This window comes from Mobula birostris, chromosome 7, assembly GCF_030028105.1.
Source record: "Mobula birostris isolate sMobBir1 chromosome 7, sMobBir1.hap1, whole genome shotgun sequence".
In the NCBI taxonomy this organism is placed as follows: domain Eukaryota; kingdom Metazoa; phylum Chordata; class Chondrichthyes; order Myliobatiformes; family Myliobatidae; genus Mobula; species Mobula birostris.
Genome location: NC_092376.1, coordinates 66,170,175 through 66,191,968, shown reverse-complemented (window position 1 = coordinate 66,191,968; position 21,794 = coordinate 66,170,175). Strand labels below are relative to the sequence as shown.

At 40.1% G+C, this 21,794-nt stretch overlaps 2 protein-coding genes across 9 annotated transcripts in view; both read right to left on the bottom strand.

Annotated features, from left to right (window-relative positions):
• Positions 1 to 11,577, bottom strand: part of LOC140200267 (coiled-coil domain-containing protein 81-like) — a 97,649-nt gene extending 86,072 nt beyond the window's left edge. For 3 of the 5 annotated variants that reach the window (XM_072263350.1, XM_072263349.1, XM_072263351.1), the window contains exon 1: positions 11,107 to 11,577. In XM_072263350.1, coding sequence (XP_072119451.1) covers positions 11,107 to 11,244 — 138 coding nt within the window. In that variant the 5' untranslated portion in view covers positions 11,245 to 11,577. Of the gene's footprint in view, positions 1 to 195; positions 9,399 to 11,106 lie in introns of those variants that run through there. The other 2 variants (XM_072263352.1, XM_072263353.1) reach the window with 2 other exon arrangements.
• Positions 11,137 to 21,562, bottom strand: hikeshi (heat shock protein nuclear import factor hikeshi). Of its 4 annotated transcripts, none has more exons than XM_072263355.1 (6): positions 21,397 to 21,562; positions 19,726 to 19,963; positions 17,392 to 17,543; positions 16,084 to 16,202; positions 12,101 to 12,176; positions 11,137 to 11,211 (listed from the first exon to the last, which is right to left on the bottom strand). In XM_072263355.1, the coding sequence occupies exons 1-5, from the start codon at positions 21,424 to 21,426 to the stop codon at positions 12,122 to 12,124; spliced, it is 594 nt and encodes a 197-aa protein (XP_072119456.1). In that variant the 5' UTR covers positions 21,427 to 21,562; the 3' UTR covers positions 11,137 to 11,211; positions 12,101 to 12,121. The 4 variants fall into 4 exon arrangements, 3 of the variants coding, with proteins under 3 accessions (XP_072119456.1, XP_072119457.1, XP_072119455.1); XM_072263356.1 differs by lacking the exon at positions 11,137 to 11,211 and adding an exon at positions 11,253 to 11,271; XR_011886583.1 differs by lacking the exon at positions 11,137 to 11,211 and adding an exon at positions 12,815 to 12,995 and having other exon boundaries at positions 11,584 to 12,176.
• Positions 21,563 to 21,794: the final 232 nt, after the last annotated feature.

The following is a 21,794-nucleotide window of genomic DNA, read 5'->3' as shown; positions in this document are numbered from 1 at the left end:
TTTATTTATGGATACCGCACGTTAACAGTCTCTTTCGGCCCACAATCACACGCATATGACTAATTAACCTATTAACCCATAAACATACAAACTGCTGGTCTTGAAAATTGTAAAAAAAACACAGTAGGAAGTCGCTATTAGAGACAAGAATTTTCACCCCCAAAAATGCAAGTGTCCCCCACACACATATTTTACCCGGAAACTCTACAGCAATGCCTGTGCAGGGTCCCAAAAATTTCACGTGGGTTTCAAGCCAACTGTTCGCAGCTGAAACATCGTCCCTCTGTTCAGCGTCGATAATTAACAGGTCCTGTAATAAGCTAAAGAAAATCCAGTAAACACAGCACTATTAAAATGTGCTACTTTTTAATGCAGGCTCTATTATCATGGGCAGCAGTTATGATACTTTGTCGATCGTTAAATTGATAAGGTCTACCGGACCACCGTCAGAGGGCTTTTCTTTTACCTGCAACTCCAGTAATAAATGTCCACATCCAGAAATTGGTTAGTCTCTTTTTCTTGTGGATTAACATTAATCTCAGTGTAGTTATTTTATTTGGCGAATGCAAAACAAGCCAAGTGGCAGTACGTGATAAGTAACAAAATAACATGCCTACCCATCTTCCAACCATTTTCACTAGAGACTGATGTAAGGTGGTAAGGGAAGAAGAGGAACCGGGTGGATGTAATCGGGATAATAGATTTGTTATTTGCCTTTCTCCACTGTTCCGACGCAAAATGCAAACTGCAGTCAGATTAGTGAGCAATACGCGAATTAAAGAACAGATGAGGATAGGCGACGGGAATCTGCAACGACTAGTCTTGATGTTAGTCTTCGACTCGGAATACGGACAGTTTCCTTTCTCCCATAGACGCCGCTCGACCAACTTAATCCGATCATTTGTTTGTTGTAGGAATAAACGGGTCCTTCTTGCAGTTGCAGCCAGGAGCTATTGCATCAGTCATTTGCCTGTCTCCACTGCTCCGTCGTAATTTATGATATACACAGTAGCCACTATATGTGCAGGTGTGGAACTCAGTATGGTCTTCTGCTCCTGTAGCCCATCCACTTCAAAACTTGATGTATCATACATGCAGAGATGCTCTTCTGCACACCACTGTTGTAACACGAGGTTATTTGAGTTACTGTCACCTTATCAGTTTGAACCAGTCTATTATTCTCTGACTTGTCATTAACAGTGTTTTCACCCAAAGAACTGCCGCTCACTAGCTTTTGTTTTTCACACCATTCTCTGTAAACTCTAGAGATGTCGTGCATGAAAATCCCAGATCAGCAGTATTTGAGATACTCAGACCACCCCGTTCAACACCAACAATCATTCCACAGTCAAAATAACTTAGATCACATCTCTTCCCCATTCTGATGTTTGACCTGAGCACCTAAACTGCTTGACCTGTCTGCATGATTTTATGCATCGAGTTGCTGCCACATGACAATTTTATACTAACAGAACTGTTCCATAGCCTTCTAACAGTGGGATAGAAGCTGACATTGAGCCTCAAGGTACATACTTTCACATGCTCTACCCGATGGGAGAGGAATGTCCAGGTTGGGTAGCATCTTTACCTTATGTTAGCCACTTTAAGGAGAAAGCAAGATTTGTAGTGTATGAAGCAGAGGATGTCCTAAGCTATCCATAACTCTCTGTTTCTTGTGGTCACAGGAGCAGTTGCCATTACAAGCCATAATGGAGCCAATAGGATGTTTCCTCTGATGCATCAACAAGGGACATGACAAATTTTATTTTTTACCCACCCCAGGGAGAAGAGCTGCCAATAAGCTTTTTAGATGTCTCATCATGATGTCTACTGAACAGGCTATTGCTGTTCATTTCACAGAAATGTAAGCTCTCACCAATTTTACTCAGCAGTGTTGATATAAACAGGAGCATGTGCACAGCTTCATCCCCTTCCTGAAGTCAATGACCAGATCTTTAGTTCTGATGATATTGAGAGGAAGGTTCTTGTCATGACACTATGTCACTAGGCTATCACCTTCCTGTTCCCCAACTCAAATCACTTGGAATTCCGCTCACTATGGTGGTATCATCTGCAAACTTACAGATGGAGTTTGAGCAGAATCTGAACACACAGCCTTGAATGAGGATATAACTTTATGGGGCACCAGTGCTAAGGATTATCATATTGAAAGGATTGTTGCATATCCTTGCTGTGGCCTGTTAGTAAAGACAATCGGGTTGCAAAAGGAGGTGTTGAGACCCAGGTTTAGGACTCTAATGCTGAATTTGCTTGGAATAGCACTGAAATTGGATCTGTAGTCAATAAATACGTTTTCATTAGTGTCTTTACTGCCCTGATGCTGCAAAGATTAGTTGAAGGGCCAGGAAGATGGTATCTGTTATAGACCCGCTTCAGCAGTAAACAAATTGTAATGCATCAAAGTTGTCTGGGAAGCTAGAGTTAATGGGTGCCATGACTAGTCTTTCAAAGTATTTCATGATGGTGAAGCAACACACAAAATGCTGGAAGAACTCAGCATGCCTGGCAGCATCTTTGGAAATTACCCTTAATCAATGATCATCAGCTGCCTAACCTGCTTAACTCCTGCAGCATTTTGTGTGATGTTCTGGATTTCCAGCATCTAGAATCTCGTGTTCATGCTGCTGGATGTCAGAGCTCCCAGGTTGTAGTCATTAAGGCACAATGACTTGTTTTCTCTGGTACTGGGATGATAGTGGTCTTCTTAAGAGCAGGTGGGAAACTCCTTGAAGCAGGCAGAGGTTAAAATGTCTGCAGATGCCTCCGTCACTTGATCTACACAGGATCTAGAGACACGGCCAGATGCTTTTAGCAGTTTGATTCTCTAAAAGAGTGATCTTACATCAGTATTGTAAGGTCTCCGCAACTTTGGTAGCAATAATAGAAAAAACCACATCTGAATTGGAAGAGATTGGGAAAGCAACTGGACCAGGTTGTCTTGTACGTATTTCTGAAGGTAAACATGTGATTGTACCTTCAGTGGAGTATCAAAGCAGGGAATTTTGCTGCAGCTGTAGAGACTTGAAAAGACAGCCCTTGTTTAAGTTCTGGCTGTGGAGCAAGTTTAGTGAAGATTCCTCAGATGGCAGGACTGGCATATATGTACAGAGGTTTGATTAATTAGACTCAGTAAACTAACAGGATACAAGAACGAGAGGGGAAACCCCTAATATTCTAACTGGACTGGAAGATTAGACGCAAGAAGGAAGTTTCTAATGGCAGTAAGGATTAGGGATAAATCAGTTACGAGTAAGAAATAAATGTACTTTTATGAATCTGTGGCATCACTACCACTGAAATGCAGTTGAAGCCAAATCATTAAATGTATTCAATGAGTTATTTATTTTAGGGGTAGAGAGAGTTCAGCCGAAACTGATTATACTGAAAGGTGGAGCAGGCTCAAAGGACAAATGACCTATCCTTGCACCTACACTCTACATTTTCCCAACTGTTCATTAATCTTTAATGAAATCTCTCACACCGGGTGCTTATATTGCATGATAGAGACACACGGATAAGTATATTTCCTGCCAGGTGCTAGGGTCAGGGACATCTTGGATTGCGTCCATTTAATTCTAAAGAAGGAGGGTAAACAGTCTTGGTACATATTGGTATTGTGTGCCACTCTGGGGAGGGGGAATATTATTATTATAATTGAGGGGTTCCTCCAACCTCTCCAGTAGGATAAGTACACTAACTGTAATTTTTCCCCACCAAGCCTTTGAGGTGACTGTTCCAAGCCTCTGTGTGTCCCCTTAGCTAGCAGAATCTTTCAGTGAGTTGATAATTTGCCAACAGAACTTGATGTTTGTGTCCATGAGAACAGCTGTAGACCAGAGTCCCCTGTCATGCAGCTGCTCAGGATGAACCGTTACACAGGCTCTTTCACCTTTCTCAACACCCTTTTTGTAAACCCACAGTCCGCAAAGAGGTGAGCTGCAGCCTCTTCCTCACTAGTCATCCCGCAGGCAGCATACTGTAGGAGTGGTGCTTCGCGCATGCAGGAAGGATCTGTCTCGGAGACCCATCTCACTGCCAGCCAGGCAAGATCTTTGTTAATGAGACATTCTACCAGATGGTCTGGTCAGCCTGCTCAAGAAACCACTCCACTGTATCTATCGAGTACTTCTCTTGCAGTGTCTGCAGGATGTTCCATGCTGACCATTGCCTGATGGACTTGTGATCAAAGGTGTTGGTCCAGAAAAACTTTTCCACAATACACAGGTAGTGTGACAACATCCAGATAACGGAGACGTTGTGTGGTAACAGGGTTAGACCCATCCTTCACAACACTGAGGACAGATTTTTTTAAAAACAAATTAAAATATTTACAAGAATAACCCATTCAATGTCTTTTCATTCATAGTCAATGCTTTCTGTAATGTCCTATTGCATTCATGTACATCAATAGCACTGCTACCACTCATGTGGCACTCCAGGGTAGTATACCACCACAATACTAATTGAGTGGCTTTCTCACCTTCCCCGATCCCTCCGTCTCCAATAGGAGAAAAACCATACACTGTGGTCCTTCCCCACTGAGCTCCTGTGGTGGTTGCAACAAGCTTCAGTGTGTCACTCAGCACTTACTCCTGCAGCCTAGATCATGCCTGTCAGCAACATTCCTCCACATACATCTCCATCTGTTTGCAGACCAAACAGTGCTTTTCACCAAGTTGATAATCTACCAACAGCACGTTTGTCTCTGTACATGTTCCTGGGAATGGCCCGGAGTTCAGAGAGTCCTCTGTCACACAGCTGTCTGGAATGAACTGTGACACGGGCCCTTTCTTCTTTATCTACACCCGCTTCACAAACCCACAGTCCACAATGAGATGAAGTGCTGTCTCTTCCCCACTAGTCATTACAACATGTTGTGGGAGGATGTTCCGGATATGCTGGAAGGATCTGACGGGGGGCTCTCCCAGGCAAGGTCTTGGTGTGTGTTGGTGAGGCCTGGTGAGGCATTCTGTCAGATTATCTAGACAGTCTGCTCAGAAAACCACCCCACAGTGTCCTTCGAGTCCTTTTTCTGCAGTGTCTGCAGGACATTTCATGCTGACCACTGCCTGATGGAACAGCGGTCAAAGGTGTTGGTCTAGAACAATGATCCCCAAGGGGGCAGCGATGTGTCCAAAGGGGGCATATGGGAAAACAAAAATTGTGGGAGGACATTCAAGATTCTTGGGGTGGGGTAGCAGCAACCTAACTTGAGGCATGAGACTTGACCAATCATTAGTAGAGCAAGCACTTCCCAAAAAAACTGGTGAGGCACTGGAAAACAGGAAGAACCATAGCTCTGCACAGAGTGAGTGCTCATCATCACATCTGAAACTCAGCAGTCTCATCCGACCTTACCAACCAGACATTACTCAGGATGCAAAAATTAACAACTGGGGTGCCCAAAACTTCCCCTACAATCACGGCACAGAACGAGTTCATGCAATTTAACAGTTGGTAAGTCAAGTACACCCTCTCAACTTTTTCTACAGTCTCAACTTTCTCCACAGGAACTGAACTGTGGAATGGAGCCAGTGAACCTGCCAACCTTGAGGATTCCTCTTGAGGTGTTCAAAGGGACCTGGCTTCATAAGTGAGGTCAAGAACCATCTTTGGGGATTATGAGACCATACATGATTGGTTAATCGTGCTAACTGGAATAGTACAAAGGTAGCTTGCCGAACACCAGCTCTATCCCGACTAACATTCAGATTCCAGTCTGAATCCTTGTCAACATAATTTTTGTTAATGTGATTGTCTTCATTTTCACCTTGCCATTCCTTTGCATGCTGCTACCATCATTCCAACTTGCTGCCATCGTCAACATCCAATAGGCATTCCCAGTTCGTGTTTATATTACTCCTCTGAGTAATAACACTAACTCATTGTACCGATGAAATGAGTGAAGATATTGAGCATCAACTATGCACAAAGCTACAAAAACAGAATTTGGGATACAACTGGATGAGTCAACTGTGCAAGACAACAAGGCATTGCTAATGGCATATGTATGGTTTATCAAAAATGTAAAAAGTTAAAAAGAAATCTCAATGGAGAATCAATCTATGTTGAGCTCAGAATGTATATTGAGGATAAAAGTATTCCCATTAGGAATATGATTTCCTGTGCAACAAATGGAGCATCATCTATGACAGTTCACCTTGCTGGTTTAGTGGCATTTATGAAAAAAGAAATTCCAAGTCTGTTTGCAATCCATTGTGGAATTTGTTGTCAACATTTCGCAGCCAAAAACCTAAGCTAGCGAATTTCTTCAAGCAAGACTCTTGTAATATCTGCTATCAACAAAATTGAAGCTCATCCATTAAATAGCAGAACATTTCACCAGTTATGCCAAGATAACTTCTTCACAATGAAGTGCGATGGCTGTCAAAAGGCTTCTCCTTAAAAATTTCTTCAATCTTTTTGACATTGGTTGAATATTTGCTCAATGTCGACAAGAGCATGGGAAAGACTGAACTTCTATGTAGAGACATGGCATACCTAGCTGATCTATATGAAAAAATGCATATTCTAAATATGAAACTGCACGGTGAGGATTTCAATTCAATCCAGGGAAAAAGTGAGTTGTCCACTTTTATTGGAAATATATAAGTAAAACATTGGGAGAAGAATGTTTTCAGTTTCCCTGCATGGAAAGTATAGCACTCTCTTTCAGAGATGGTAATTTGCAAGAGTACTGTTTACACCTACAGTCACTGAAGGATTTTAGAATCAATTCAAGGATTTGAACGATCTGGAAATTCTGGACTGGATAATAAACCCCTTGCTTCACAAGGTGGAACAACAGGAAGAGAGCTTACAAGAAAAAAAATATCAAAATTCAAAATGAAGCCACAAAAATGCTTTTCAAAAATGTTAGCCTTTGGGGTATGTGGCTACACTGTCATACAAAATTTCCTGGTATTTGGAGAAGAGCCAAACTGCTCTTCATTGCATTTCCATCCTCCTACCTAGTTGAAAGAGGCTTCAAGTGCAGTGAACCACATACTCACAAAAAACAAAAACTGCTTGGACATTGTTATGTGTGGGGTCTTAAGGCTTTTGCTGTCACAACTTCAACTCTTGCTAAAACCATCAAGCTCAAGGATCACATTGATATCAAAGCTGCCGTATAGTGTACAGGTACTGGTAAAGCTGGGTTTAAAGATAAATAAAAATTTGTTGTCTTTTTGGCGTGTGCCTGCCTGCGCCCGTGATGATATCTTTTTCATGGCTTTTTAGAAGGCACGGAGGGAGAGAGAGAGAGAGAGAGAGAGAGACTGCGTGGCGCGCCACTCCTCACACAGGCATTTTCGCAGTATTCTTCCCTTTATGAGGTCGAGTTGTGATCTCGGCACTCAACCCGGCACGGATGGAAAGCGTACTCGGGGGCGGACCCGACTAGTTTCGAACCTGGGAACTTCCGCTCCCGGGTCCAGCGCTGATGTTTTTGCGCCACCAGCCAGCCCAGGACAAATAAAAACTTAAAGGAGAATCTTTTTTCTCTTGAAAGCATATGGTAGACATATTTTTACATTGTGGGGGTGCTGAAAAGTATATTGTACCTAAGAGAGGCATTGGCAAGTATGAAGGTGCTTAAGGGGCCATTGGCAAGTATGAAAGTGCTTTAGAGGGGGTGTTGGGCTAATAAAGCTTGGGAAACACTGGTCTAGAAGAATTTTTCCACAAAGGACAGGTAATGCAGCATCAACCATCTGATGAGATGTGGTGTGGCTCCCTACCCAGACCCATCCTTCTCAACACAGGGGACAATAGAAACTCAGCACGTTGTAGTACTTGGTGCCCACGTATCTAGGTTCCATGCACAGCCTGATGAAGCCACACATGAAGGTGGTCATCAGAGTGAGGGCAATATTGGGTATGTTTTTGCCCCTTTTGTCCAAGGACTTTTGCATTGTGACTCATCTGACCTGCTCTATCTTAGATCCCCAGATGAATCTGAAAACAGCTCGGGTGATTGCCAAGCTGGAGGAGTCAGGGAAGGGCCACACCTGCACCAAGTACAGCAATTCTAATAGCACCTCACATCTGATGACTAGGCTCTTCCCGGTTGATAGGGGCACCCTCCCTACAGTCCCAATTTCTATTTTACCTGCCCAGCTTGCTCCAGCTAATTCTTGTTGCACACCTAGGCCCCATCAGAGATAGATAGAATCTCAGCACATACTGGTACTTAGTGCCCACATATTTAGGTTCCAATGCACAACCTGATGCAGCCACATACAAAGGTGGCATTAGTATGTTATCTGCCCACTGTCCCACTACATGGGATTCCAGAATGCTAAAGAGATCTACTCACTCTAACTGGCTCACGTTATTATTAAAAGTGATAGACAGAGAGGAGTCTTTCTGCTGGGCGTCTACATGGAAAGCAATGATCTCCATTCATTGGGCTGTTTCCCAGATCTGTTCCGAGAGTGGCTGCTAACACAGGGACTTTCCCTGTATCAGTTACCCTATCATCCACACAGCTTTCACAAATGCCACTGCCCAAGAGATTGTATACTGTATGTGCAGCTTATCGATTTCGTGCAGCGGAGGCAACTCATGCCACCATTTCAGCTAGCTGGCTGAAACCACTCTCTCCCTGCTGCTGCAGAACTGTTTCTGTGACTGGGTTTAGGGCATCTGCTCTCCACCCCTGGATTCCAGCTTATCAGTGACTGGAGCTGCCCGATTCCTTTAATGGCTACACAGAACTGTTACACTCTTGAGGTTACATGCCTGATCACACCTTGTTTTAGCAACCCCTTGATGGTAATCTGAAATTTCTTAATCTCCTCCTGCTATTCTGTACTGCTTCACACAAACCACAGCACTAGGTGGTGGTATTTCATGAGGTTACCACTTCACAAATCCCACTAAGATACCAAATGTGAATTTTCCCAATTTAGTCTGCACTGATTGTCCCTGCAGCACATTCATCCCAATTATGTCTCCAGGTAACGTAGATATCAGTACTCAGGCTTCCATCAGTGATCCGTCCCCAAATATATATCTTATTATGATTCCAAACTGAGAGGAAAAAATGGTTAAGGTCACAACTGCAGTAAATAGGGAGGAACAATTGAGGCTACTGTGAACTATAGAGGAAGAAGTCCACCATTGAAGATTAAAAAAATATTTCAATAACGCTTGTATATGAAGTGGCATTATCTGAATAGATTCAACAGAAAAACTCAAAAAAAAAGTACAGGAAGGAGGAAGAACCAGGCACCTTACATCAGATGTTGGTTGACAATCAAAACTCACATGAAAATAAACAAGAGAAAATCTGCAGATGCTGGAAATTCAAGCAACACACACAAAATGCTGGAGGAATTCAGCAGGCCAGGCAGTATCTATGGAAAAAAAGCAGAGTCGACATTTCGGGCTGAAGCCCTTTGGCAGGACTTGCAGTACCTATAGAAAAAAAGTACAGTTGAAGGGTTGTCGACTGTACTTTTTTCTAAAGGTGCTGCAAGTCCTACTGAAGGGTTTCAGCCCGAAACGTCGACTGTACTTTCTTCCATAGATTCTGCCTGGCCTGCTGAGTTCCTCCAGCATTTTGTGTGTCACATGGAAATAAAGTTGTGAAGGAATGATTATGGTTATATAATTGCAAGTTAATAGAAATTTAGAGCAATTGAATTTTTTCACTTCTCTTTTCATTGATTAACACTGATGACACATGGAAACTAAGAGATAAAATTTTAGATTTTTATATACATAAGAGGTAGCTCCTAAATTTTAAGAACGAGTTATTTTTTGAAATGATCTTCCAAAATATTAAGGGAACTGATCAAAGGAGAAAATTATTATTTTGGCTGCTCGAGCTGTCTAAAATGAGGGGTCATCATCTAAATAATAAAGCTAGTCCTTTTCAGATGAACTTTTGATTGAGGAACAATGCCAGATATTATGGGCGGTAGAAATCTGGCACAAACTTCAACAATCTAGTTGGTATCAACAACCGTTTGCCTTAGTGTGTGCCAGATTTCAAACTGGAGGCAAATATTTACAAAGGTATACATTAATTAGCTGAAAAATATACCTAATGGTAAAAAGCAATGGGGATGTAGTTTTTGAGGAGGATGCAAAGAATATCATGGACGAAACGAGCATCTAACCAGGATGTCATGAACAGAGCAAGCACAAAAAGAGAAATAATGTATGAGATCATGAAAAGGCAATGTAACTTCATTGGACATGTGATTAGGAAAGAGGAGTTAGGATGCACGGTAATTATGGGAAAGATCAAAGGGAACAAAGCAAGTGGAAGGCAAAGACAAATGATGATGGAGACAGCAGCCAGAGAACTGGAAATGAATACCAATGAATTGATCCACTTGACCCGAAACAGGAGTATGTGGGACATGGTAGTCACAGCTCAAACTTGGCATGGCACCTGATGATGATGATGAGCGGTTAAAAAATATCTTTTTCCCCCCCAATACAGCCAGTCAGTAAAAGATGAACTCAATAAAAAAAAACGTAATCTTAAAAGCAATGCTTTAAGCAAATTGAATAATTAATTGTGCATCCAAATAAATTCTTAGTTATAAGCTATTTTCCAGCATCACTTACTATTTTTGATGAAAATTATGAAGATCTTGAGAAGGATCGCCATTTGTCATTCTCTTCCAGTTTCAGAAATGACCTGCTGAAATGAAGATCCTTTTGCACAAAAAGCCTCCATTTCAACAGACTAGTTAGAATAGCTAACTAATCTTGTATCCCAGTGATATTTGGAATAATTTTCAATTCATGCAACCCTGATTCTCCATCCAGTTGTCAATTTGTACTTGAAGAATTTGCAAAAGAAGCTTTCTTGTTGCCCCACTAACAGCTGTATTGGAAGCTTTTCGACTTATATAGATAATTAGTCTCAAGGCAAAAATTTAGTTACCTTACTATATTAAGTACCAATCAGTCAACACTACATTAAGTACCATCCACCCATTTTAAGGACTATATATGTTGTTCATTTCTCATTGGGCTGCATTAGTGTTCATTACATTGATAAGTTTCCATTGCCACAAATCTTTAAGAATTCTACTAAACCGATTCTGTGGTTAGCTTTACCGTCAAATTTCTGCCTTTTCTCCAACAACCTGCCCCTTTCCCATCCACAAGTCTCTTCACAATGCTCTTCAGCATTTCTTGCATGCACTTTGCTTTGAAGTGGACCTGGGTATGCAAGTACAGAGACAGAGAGATCATCTTCTACTTGTGTTACTCCATCTACTCCTATCAATGTAAGGAAAAGCATATTACTCCATATACAACCAACACTATTCTACAAAACCATACTGAGCCATATTCAACTCATGACTTCCGACTGTCACAAAATACTATCCAGCAAGTTACAACCAAAATTTCACGTAAAAGTTTATCATAATGGAACTTCCTGTTTCAGAACTTTGAGGTTTGATTGATGTTGAAATTTGAGATGTTTGGCCTTGATTCATGGTAACATATAAATGTTCCCTCAATGCACTTTAAGCACTGGAATATCTTGCAATCCAATTTTTCAGTTTTTCTTTACCTTGGTAACTATAAGTTTAAAATACAGAGGAAAAAAGTGGTATTTCATGTAAATAACTGACTAGAATGGAGGTATCAGTATAGAGCATAAAATTTAAACTAATAAAGCAGTGTTCATTGAAACACAGCCAAGTCTTCATAAGTTATATACACCATTGACTTTAGCAAAAAATTAGAAAGTATTTTAGATACAATATTTTAAAAATTGCAGTTGCATATAGCAGAACTGAATTTGTATCCTTCTGAATTTCTTTCTAGATGACTAACAACCCATTCATGCCATTAATATATGTGATAGAGCTTCTAAGCATTTTCAGCTGCTGAATTCCAATTCAGAGTAAATTCATTAAATAGAAGTGGCAGTTCAAACACAATTTTAAAAGTTTCTTACTAATTATAATATACACATGACAGGTATTCCAAAATAAATTACAAACCAACTTGACTACTATGCAAATTTGTATTCAGAGTGACATTTTGTGAAAGGTTTGTTAAAAAATGGTTTAAACAGATGAACAGCATTGATAGTTACAATTCGCTTCAGCAGCAGAGTTTATGATTTCCAAAAATTTGGGTTTTGGGACAATCTTCTTTGAAAATTCTCATACCTGATAAATGGGAAAAAAAGAAAACAGAGGGATTAATAACATAATTAAATAAGCAAAATAAGGAACAAAGATTATATCAGTTTTCTTGGTATATCTGCTCAGATTAAGTCAGTCATTTTTTGGCCTTTACAAATCACTCTTCCTGTAGTATCTTTCAAACACTGCAATAATTATCCCATGTGTTTTGGGAATAACAAAGGAAGAGAAGTATTTGCCAGGAATTCTTGTCTTTTCGTACAAAGCATACAATTAAAATCAATTAATCGCTGGGTGACAAAAAGAAATAAATATTTCACTGTCAATACAGAAATGAAACCTCAAATCAGCTGTTTATTTGCAATACCTGAACAGGTCCGAGTAAGCGCTCATTGTAATCCACATTTGTTTTTATATAACGGATAAAAGAAAGTGTTATAGAGATGGATAATGTGTAATTTTCTTCCTCCCCCAACCCCCCCACCCAAGAAATAAATCACTTGTAAAATAACAATCAAACCATCTACTTAGTAAAGTAGCTAGTACCAACAAAGAAATGTTACTCAGCAGGGCATCTTAAATATAGGTCACAGCCAAAGTCAACATGAAAGCAATACAATAATTATCATACACTAATCAATTAATACAATCTTCCAATTTACCTCTGTTTAGGAACAACCTCATGGACACATTCCACTATCACTTAGGTTTCCAAAAAGATCCTTAAGTTATTAGGAATAACTGCTGATCAAATCCATTCATGTTAAGTTTGTGAATGGAAGATTTACCCAGGGCCATGAGCAGAATCACCAAGCAGTCTGATGTTCCCTATGTTCTAGATGACTGAAAAATATGTGAATGGCACATGGAGGTTAAAATACAGATCATAAACAGGAATATCAGACACATTTACAGTATTGAACCAGCTACAATATCAAGACATTACTGAGCTTCCACTGGAGAAGGCTCAACTTCCAAGTATTGAAGCCACTTTGCTGCTCAAGCAGCTTTGCTTGTCATGCCACGTCTTGCATGGACAACTCCAGCTTACCGCAAGCAATACTCTACGGAGAACTCTCTCAGGGCAAGAGATCGTGGTGCCCCACGCAAGAGGTACAAAGACCAACTTCAGCAGCAGCACTCTCAGGCAAACATTGAGGTCAATGAGTGGCAGCACAGCAGCTGGCTTACGACAGAGATCGCTGGAGAATGCTGATCCATGGGGCAGCCAAGTATTTTGAGGAATCCAGAAGAACGACTGCTGAAGAGAAGAGGAGATGCAGGAAGGATCCTACTACCCAAGTGCCAGCACCCCATCTGTTCACATGTCCCTAGTGCTCCAGATTCTGCAAATCCAGAAGTGGCCTCTACAGTCACCATGATCGTGCCGTTGCTCCTGAGGCCTCTTCTTCCCTCCTGATCTTCACAAGCAAAGAACCAGCCATCATCACTGAGCTCCACAAGGCTGCTAAATATTTAGTGAACAAAGCTGCAGAAATCTCTCTAGCTCAAAGCCCCACAAGGAGAATCTTCAAATACAGTGTGAATAATAAAGCTGCCACTAACTGAAGTAACAAAAAGATTTGTTGAACCTAGTTAAGCTTGATATCTTCAATAAGTTACTGTTACTGGACACTTATTCCACAAGTCTTCCAATCACCATCAGAAGAGATTTAAAGTTAAAAAGACCGGTTCACAAGTCAAATTATTTTTGTTAATATATGCTTCTTAACATTTTGTCTGTAGTCTTGAGGTGAACCGTGATCATTTAGAATTGAAACAACTCCGGAGGCTGTGAAGCTGTGAAAATCTCTACTCAGGCGGCTATGACTGCTTAGAACATGAGTGTATTCAAGGCTGAGGTTAATAAATTCCTGATCACCAAGGGAATGAAGCGCCATGATAAATAATGTAAAACTTGAGAAAGATAAACTTATTGAATAGAGCTTTATTTTGAGGGATGCACACATGCCCACTCCTGCTTTTATATCTTATCATGGTACAGAACTTAAAATATTTTAAAATGAAATATTTGATTCTATTGATGTACACTGGATCAAGAGATGGAAAAACCTTTTCAAAGATAGCAATTTGATCAAAATGCCGTAGAAGAATGTAACAATTCAACACAGAACATTACAGCACAGTATAAGGCCTTTCAGCATATAATGTTGTGCCAACCTTTAACCTATTCTAAGATCAATCTAATCTTTCCTTCCCATATTTTTATCATGTATGTGACCATCTAAGAGCCTCTTTAATGTCCCTAACATATATGCCTCTATCACCACCCTTGGCAACACGTTTCATGCACCCACCACTCTGTGGGGGGAAAAAAAACTTACCTGTGACATTCCCCCGATACTTTCCTCTAATTACATTAAAATTATGCCCACTCATATTAAACTTTCTCACCCTGGAAAAAGAAGTTTCTGCCTTCTATCATCTTGTACACCTCTATCAAGTCACCTCTTGTCCTTCACTCCAAAGAGAAATGCCTGAGCTCACTCAACCCATTCTCATAAGACATGCACAAGGCAGTATCCTGTTACATCTCCTCTGCACCCTCTCTAAAGCTTCCACATCCTTCACGAGGTGAACAGAACTGAACACATTATTCCATGTGTGGACTAACCAGGGTTTTATAGTTGCAATGTTATCTCATGGCTTGAACTCAATCTCCTGACTAATAAGACCATAATACAAAGGACCAGAATTAGACCATTTGGCCCTTTGAGTCTGCTCTGTTATTCAATTATGGCTAATTTCTTTTCCCTCTCCCCCCTCAACCTCATTTTCCTGTTTCCTCCCTGTAACCTTCGATATCAAGAACCTAATTAAGAACTTATCAACATCAACTTAAAATATACCCAAACGACTTGACCTCCACATCCATCTGTGGCAATGAACTATACAGACTCACTAACTAAAGAAATTCCTCCTATTCTCTGTTCTGAAGGGGTGTCCTTGTAGACTGAAGCTGTGCCCCTGTCCTAGATGCTCCCAGTATTGGAAACATCCTCTTCACATTCACTCTTTCTAAGCCTTTCATTATTCTATAGGTTTGAATGGGGTTCCCCTGCATTCTTCTAAACTCCAGTGAGTACAGGTCCAGAGCCATCAAACGCTCCTCATATATTAACCCTTTGATTCCCAGGATTATTCTCGTGAACCTCTTCTGTACACTCTCAAATGCCATCACATCCATTCTTAGAATAGGGCTCCAATGACAATTCTACCCTTTTTATGGTGGTAGAGTGAATGTCTGGGAAATGGAGATCAATGGTGGGGGAGGGGGGCAGCATCACTGGCAGACGAAGGGAAAAATTGGTCTTTAAAGGCGGCGGACATCTCACATGTTCTGGAATGGAAAGCCTCATTCTGAAAATAGATGCAGCAGAGACAGAAGAACTGAGAAAAAGGAATAGCATTTTTATGTGATAGAGAAGAGTTACAGTCAAGAGAGCTGTGAAAGTTAGATTTATAAAAGATATCAGTAGACAATCTGTATCCAGATATGGATACAAATTGAAAAAGGGGAGAGAAGTGTCAGAGATGACCAATTAAATTTTGAGGGCAGCACAGAAGTTGGAGGTACAGTTGATGAACATGCTGAGCTTAACATGGGTGCACGAAGCAGCACAAATGCAGTCAATGGAGCACAGAAAGAGGTGGAGAGCATTACCAGTGTAGGCTTGGAAAATAGACAGTTTCACGTAGCCAAGAGAAAGGCAGGCATAACTGGGGCCTGTGCCTGTGCCCATGGCTACACCTTGAGTTTGGAGAAACTGGGAGGAGCTGAAAGAGAAATTGAAAGAGAATCACTTCACACTTTACTTTTGCAAACTGAACTCCATCTGCCATTTCTCAACCCAGCTCTACATCCTATAACTGTCATTGAAAATAGTTAACAATAGACATGTATATTTACCATTTCATGACAACACTTGCAGGGATAAACATCTCAGTAGGATTTGGAGTCATCCGATCTTGGGTCAGTGCAAAAGAGGATGAAAAATTATAGAAGTTGTCTAGCATCTTCTGCGTAAACTGAAAACATAAATTAAAGGACAGTTAAGACTCTGAAGTTCAGTATTCAACACAAAATTCAAAAATGATTACAATTAAAATACTGCTAGCAGTATTCAAGAGACATTTTCAAACTTGATTCTTGAATGAAAAGTGCGTATAATTTTAGGGAGGGAACAGACTACTGAATTCGTGTTACAAAATACTCAGAAGCATGAATGATACAGATTAGTAAAAAAAAATTGTGCTAACAGTTTACGATTCTTTCACAGATTAACTTACACATAAATTACACCAAGGCAATTTTTTTTTAAAAAAACTGTTAACCCAAAATGGAACTGAGTTCCCAAAATTACTCCATTCTAAATTTTGGACTAGGAGGGAAACAAGAACATTAATGGCTCTTTTACCAAAAATAAATATTCATGAGCCATACACACAAATTCAAAATTTTACGGTCATTTTACACAATTACCCTGTTTCTTTGACTTCTGTAGGGCCAGGAAGGAAATCTAACAATTAAATCAGAGTTGACCAAAATGCTTAAGGGAAAGTCTATTGTTCCCAAGAAGAAATCTACAGTGATACAAGTTATAACCGTAATCATAAATCTATCATAGATTAAATCAATACAATTATCTTCCTCACCTCTCAAATTAAGTGTCAAAAGCATTTTTTGGAGTTCAAAGTACTTTTATACTGAAGAAACACCAAAGAAGATTTTACTGGTATAATAGTTATTGTTTGCTCCAACACAAAAGTAAAACCTCAGCCAAACAAAAAAGTTAAATCAATTTTGAGACTAAAATTTTGTTTAAAAAACAGGAAATATTACCGCCCCAGCTGATATAAATGCAAGGCTGAATTTACTAAAGTAACTTAAAAAAGTGAACAAAGTGTGGCATTATCAACATGGTTGCTGCGTTTGCCTTTAAAGATCAGCACAAAAATTCAAGTTTTCTAGCATTTAATAGGTTAATACTATTATTTTTGTTATTGTATTATTAATATTGTTTTTATTAATATGTCTGTGATTGGTTCCCTCTCACCTAGAATATGAGCAGTTGGAAGTATAGATATTTATTTTGCAGTGACTTCTCAAGTTTGAAGTGTTCTGATATATATTCAGCTCATTTTCTTCCTCTAAATCCACTCTTTTACTTACAGTACTTTTCTAAACTTCCCTGAACACTCTTGTTTCTGCACCTACCTGTGTAAATGAATCAACTGTCGATACAGATGCACTTGCTTCTGGAGTCTGCTGCGTTAATAGTTCCATGGGCTCCACAGAGATGCCAATTTGGGCAATTGACTGCGTCTGGGCAATATTCATTGTCCCAAAAGGATGCTGGCTCCCTTCTTCTGCATGGTGATATGCACAAATAAAACACTCTAGCATACAATATAAACTTTTCCAATGAAGTTATTAGCGCATTGTTAATTATACCACACATACAAAAATTGCACACTAGTAGAATTGTATTCAATAATTATTGTATTTAAAAATTATTTCTAAGTACGATATAGTTAGACTATAAATTGAATAAATTACACAGCAAAACCTTCAGGTAGAATCCATCATAGTACGATGTTTGACTCAGTTTTATACCAAAGGTGAGTAATGCTGGAGGAATTAACATTAAGATCTGATACCACGATAAACCTGGTGCAGGATTAGAAACTCCAATGATTTCACTGGGGAATTTGAACTTGAAGGTTAAAAGGCAGAGGGGAAGCTTAGGGTTTTGCATGATTTTGCTTTAGCTCAATGTTCCTAACTATTTTGTTAAAACTTTGAAATGATTTCCAATTATTTATTTTGATCTTAATAGTTTTTTTTTAATCTTACACGTTATATGGAAAGGCTGAGCAAGCTAGGGATTTCCTCTTTAGACCTTTTTCCCAGGATGGCAATGGCTAACATAAGAGAACATACTTTTAAAGTGATTGGAGGCAAGTTGGGGGGGGGGGGGGAATGTAAGAGTTTGTTTTTAAACACAGAGTGGCAAGTGCATGGAATGCACAGCCAGGGTAGTGGTAAACCCAAATACATTAGGAACATTTCAAAGATTCTAAGATAGGCATATAGTTGAAGGAAAAATAGAGGATTATGTGGTAGGAAAAAGTTAGATTGATCTTGGGGATGTTAAAGGATAGCCACAATATTGTCAGTCAATGAGCCAGTACAGGCGTCCCCTGCTTTACAAATGGTCGCTTTACGCCACTTCACTTTTACTCAAAACATACATTAGTACCTGTTTTCGCTAACCAAACAAGGATTTTTGCTTTTACGAAAAGAGAAAATAGCATTCAGCGTTTGTTTTGCAGCGAGCCGTTATAGAGAAAGACTACCATGACAGTGAAGCCTTGCGCAGGCAAGTGTGTGCGCATGCGTGTACGTGACGATTTTTTTTCCTACAAATCGTTTTTTGGCTTTTTCTTCCCAATTCTGGAAAGTGAAACTACACTGTACATACATTATTTCTACTTTATATAGGCTGTGTATTTATCATATCTTTCCTGCTTTTACTATACGTTAGTGTTATTTTAGGTTTTATGTGCTATTTGGTATGATTTGGTAGGTTTTTTTTGGGTCTGGGAATGCTCAAAAATTTTTCCCATACAAATTCATGGTAACTGCTTCTTCGCTTTACGCCTTTTCGGCTTAAGAAGGGTTTCATAGGAACGCTCTATTTCGTAAAGGGGGGGGGGGGGGAACAGAACCTGTACTGGGATGTACTGTTCTACGTTATCTTAGAATACCAGAGATAGTCAATGGAAGCTTTGTCAAAGATGAGTCTACCCTAGATTTGCTTTCTGTCAAGGGCTTTCTGAAGCAGGATCTCCCACATTTCACTGCCTATGGTACAGTCATTGTTCAATCTCACAATTAGTCTCAAAGATGAAGGTCAGAAAGATAGATTAGGTCAGGTGAGTGGTGGCACCTTCAAACCATGGTGGAGATTCCTGGCAGCAGCCTAATTCAGTACACTAGTTTGTCGTTTTAGTAGTGATATTGTAATTTAAAAGTCAATGGCTGCCTTATCGCAAAACCAAACGACTCTGACTTGAAACTCCACATTCTGAGGAACCATCATAGCAGTACAAAGAGTCGGTACAATTTTGCTAAGGCAGATGTTTTTTTGATAAACTATTACATTAAGGCATGCAACAGGAATTCTGCAGATGCTGGAACTTCAAGCAACACACATCAAAGTTGCTGGTGAACGCAGCAGGCCAGGCAGCATCTCTAGGAAGAGGTACAGTCGACGTTTCAGGCATGCCCCAGTTTTCAGGAAGACATGAAAGATATCAGTCCCAACATGGTTCAGCAACAAAGATCAAATATTTATTTCATCATTGCAAGTAGAACCTTGTGTGTAAATTGACTGTTGCATTTGCTGTTAATATTTAAAGTTTAATTTAAAATCTAAATAACTAAAATACTTCCATAGTTATCGAGATTTCTTTCAATATTTAAACCTGTCTTTTCCCTTATACTCAATAATAAGAGACACTACTTTGAAAGCCAACTTCTACTTACGTGTCTTTAAACGTGATATTTTGAATATTGCACTGGGTTTTTCATTAGTTATGAATCCTAGTAACTGCCACACCGGCATCCCACACTTGTCTGGGTAAGAAAAATAGACAGATCCTCCTGCTCCTACAGGAAATGGTGTTGTCCCCAGCATAAAGATCACAACGTGATTGACGCTCTCATAATCAGGAAGATTAAAGACAAATTTCCCCTCTGCAACTTGTTGTGCATCTGTCTGCACCTAGATATTGAGGAGAAACACCACTAATGGATAAATAGCATAAAAAAGAGGCCCAAGATATATTATAATATTTTCACAATGGCCAAGTTATAACAGAGACAAAAGCACATATTTTTTTACAATGAACCATGAAGTCGTATTTCATCAGCTCATTATGTAAGGTTTTTATGCTAGCACAACGCCATTACAGTCCGGCACATCTGAGTTCAATTCTGACACCATCTGCAAGGAGTCTCTCTACATAATTTCCCCAGGTGCATCGGTTTCCTCCCACAGTCCAAAGACATAGTACGTAGGTTAATTGGTCACTGTAAATTGTCCCAGGATTAGGTTAGGGTTAATAGGGGTTGCTGGGGCAGTGTGGCCTGAAGATCCATTCTGTATTGCTAGATGGATAAGCAAGATAACATCGATAGATAAATAGTCTTTTTCTTCTCTGTGTGGCATCCTCATTTCTCTTAAATGCATTCCCTATTCACCTCAACTATCAAGGAGTTCTAAATGGCAACGTATAAGGTTTCCTATTTTGCATCCAGGGAAGGAGGAACCATTTCCTAAAACAGTAAAGGAACAATGTTGTTTAAATAACTTACTGCTAAAAGTAATTTAAAAAGGAAGCCACTTTTGACATCAGGCATGGAATAGAAACGTGAGAAAACTATCTTCACTCTCTTTTGCTCAGATCCTGAATACTGCACTAAACTTAGGCAGCACACTTCAGTAAAGAAATATTAGTCTTGGAACTCCTATTATGAAACTCATTCTCACCTGAATACCCAAACCTACTTCACTATCAACCCCACAACTACCACCTCACCTTTCCCACCAAGTTACTGTCTTAGTGGCGAGTTACTTCTGCAACATACAGCACTGGACAAGTAGAGCTTTGCTCCAAGTAAACATTAACCAACACCATCTTCTCACCAGTACTAGTCGACAAGCTTCAAAAACCTGGGCCTATGTACCAGGCACACACCAAGAATGCGTGCTTAGCCCATTGCTCTACGCTCGCTGCGCTTCTGACCGTGCGGCCAGGCACAGCTCGAACGCCAGCTATAAATTCACCAATGACACTACTACTGTCGTTGGCAGAACCTCACACGGCGACAAGGAGGCCGGTCAGGTGGTGTTGCAACAACACTGCACTCATTATCAAGACCGAGGAATTGATTGATGACTTCAAACCAAGGACATAAAAGGCAAACTAACAACACAAGCCAAACCGTTCCCAGAATAATACAGGGCAGAGAAACAGAATTTAAACCCATTGGTCCTTTTATTCCCCCAAAACAGTCGTTTATTCCCCACATTACTTCTCACCAACTGAAACTGCCATATTGCTTTCCAAACTCAAAACTATTTGGTATGAAAAATAATATTTTAACGCCAAAATGTACATGCTGCGCACGGAAGAAATTCCAAAATAAACTTACCAATCGACCCGCAACCAGGCACCCAAACATGGTGTCTCAACAGATGCGCTGTCACTCAGTGTCTCGGACACAACTCCGGACAATCTCTGACATGTTAGTGCTCCTTTCCCCCCTTCCCTCACTGGCAAACGCAGAATCTTCTCGAACCCGCAACGCCGCCACCGCCCTCCGACCTTTCACACCGGAAGCCCTCCCCGAACCGCTGTTCCCCTGGTAACCATGTCTGCTCTCACGAGCGTCTTTCTCGTGGACTCTTTGCACTTACTTCACTGAAAATTAATTGCATAAATAATTTGGTTGGCACCTGACTTTTAATGCAAATAGATTTTATTACCGGCTTTCGTTATACATCAATAAATGTCATTAGAAAATGCCATTTTTGCTTCAATTCCTTGCGT

Bases quoted from the DNA above. Each gene is read 5' to 3' on its own strand.
- hikeshi (XM_072263355.1), bottom strand. From the start codon at position 21,426: ATGTTTGGGTGCCTGGTTGCGGGTCGATTG. The intron at 17,544-19,725 runs GTAAGTAGAAGT...ATCACCATGCAG, and splicing joins AATATCACGTTTAAAGACAC to AAGAAGGGAGCCAGCATCCT. The intron at 16,203-17,391 runs GTAGGTGCAGAA...TTATGTTTTCAG, and splicing joins CAGTTGATTCATTTACACAG to TTTACGCAGAAGATGCTAGA.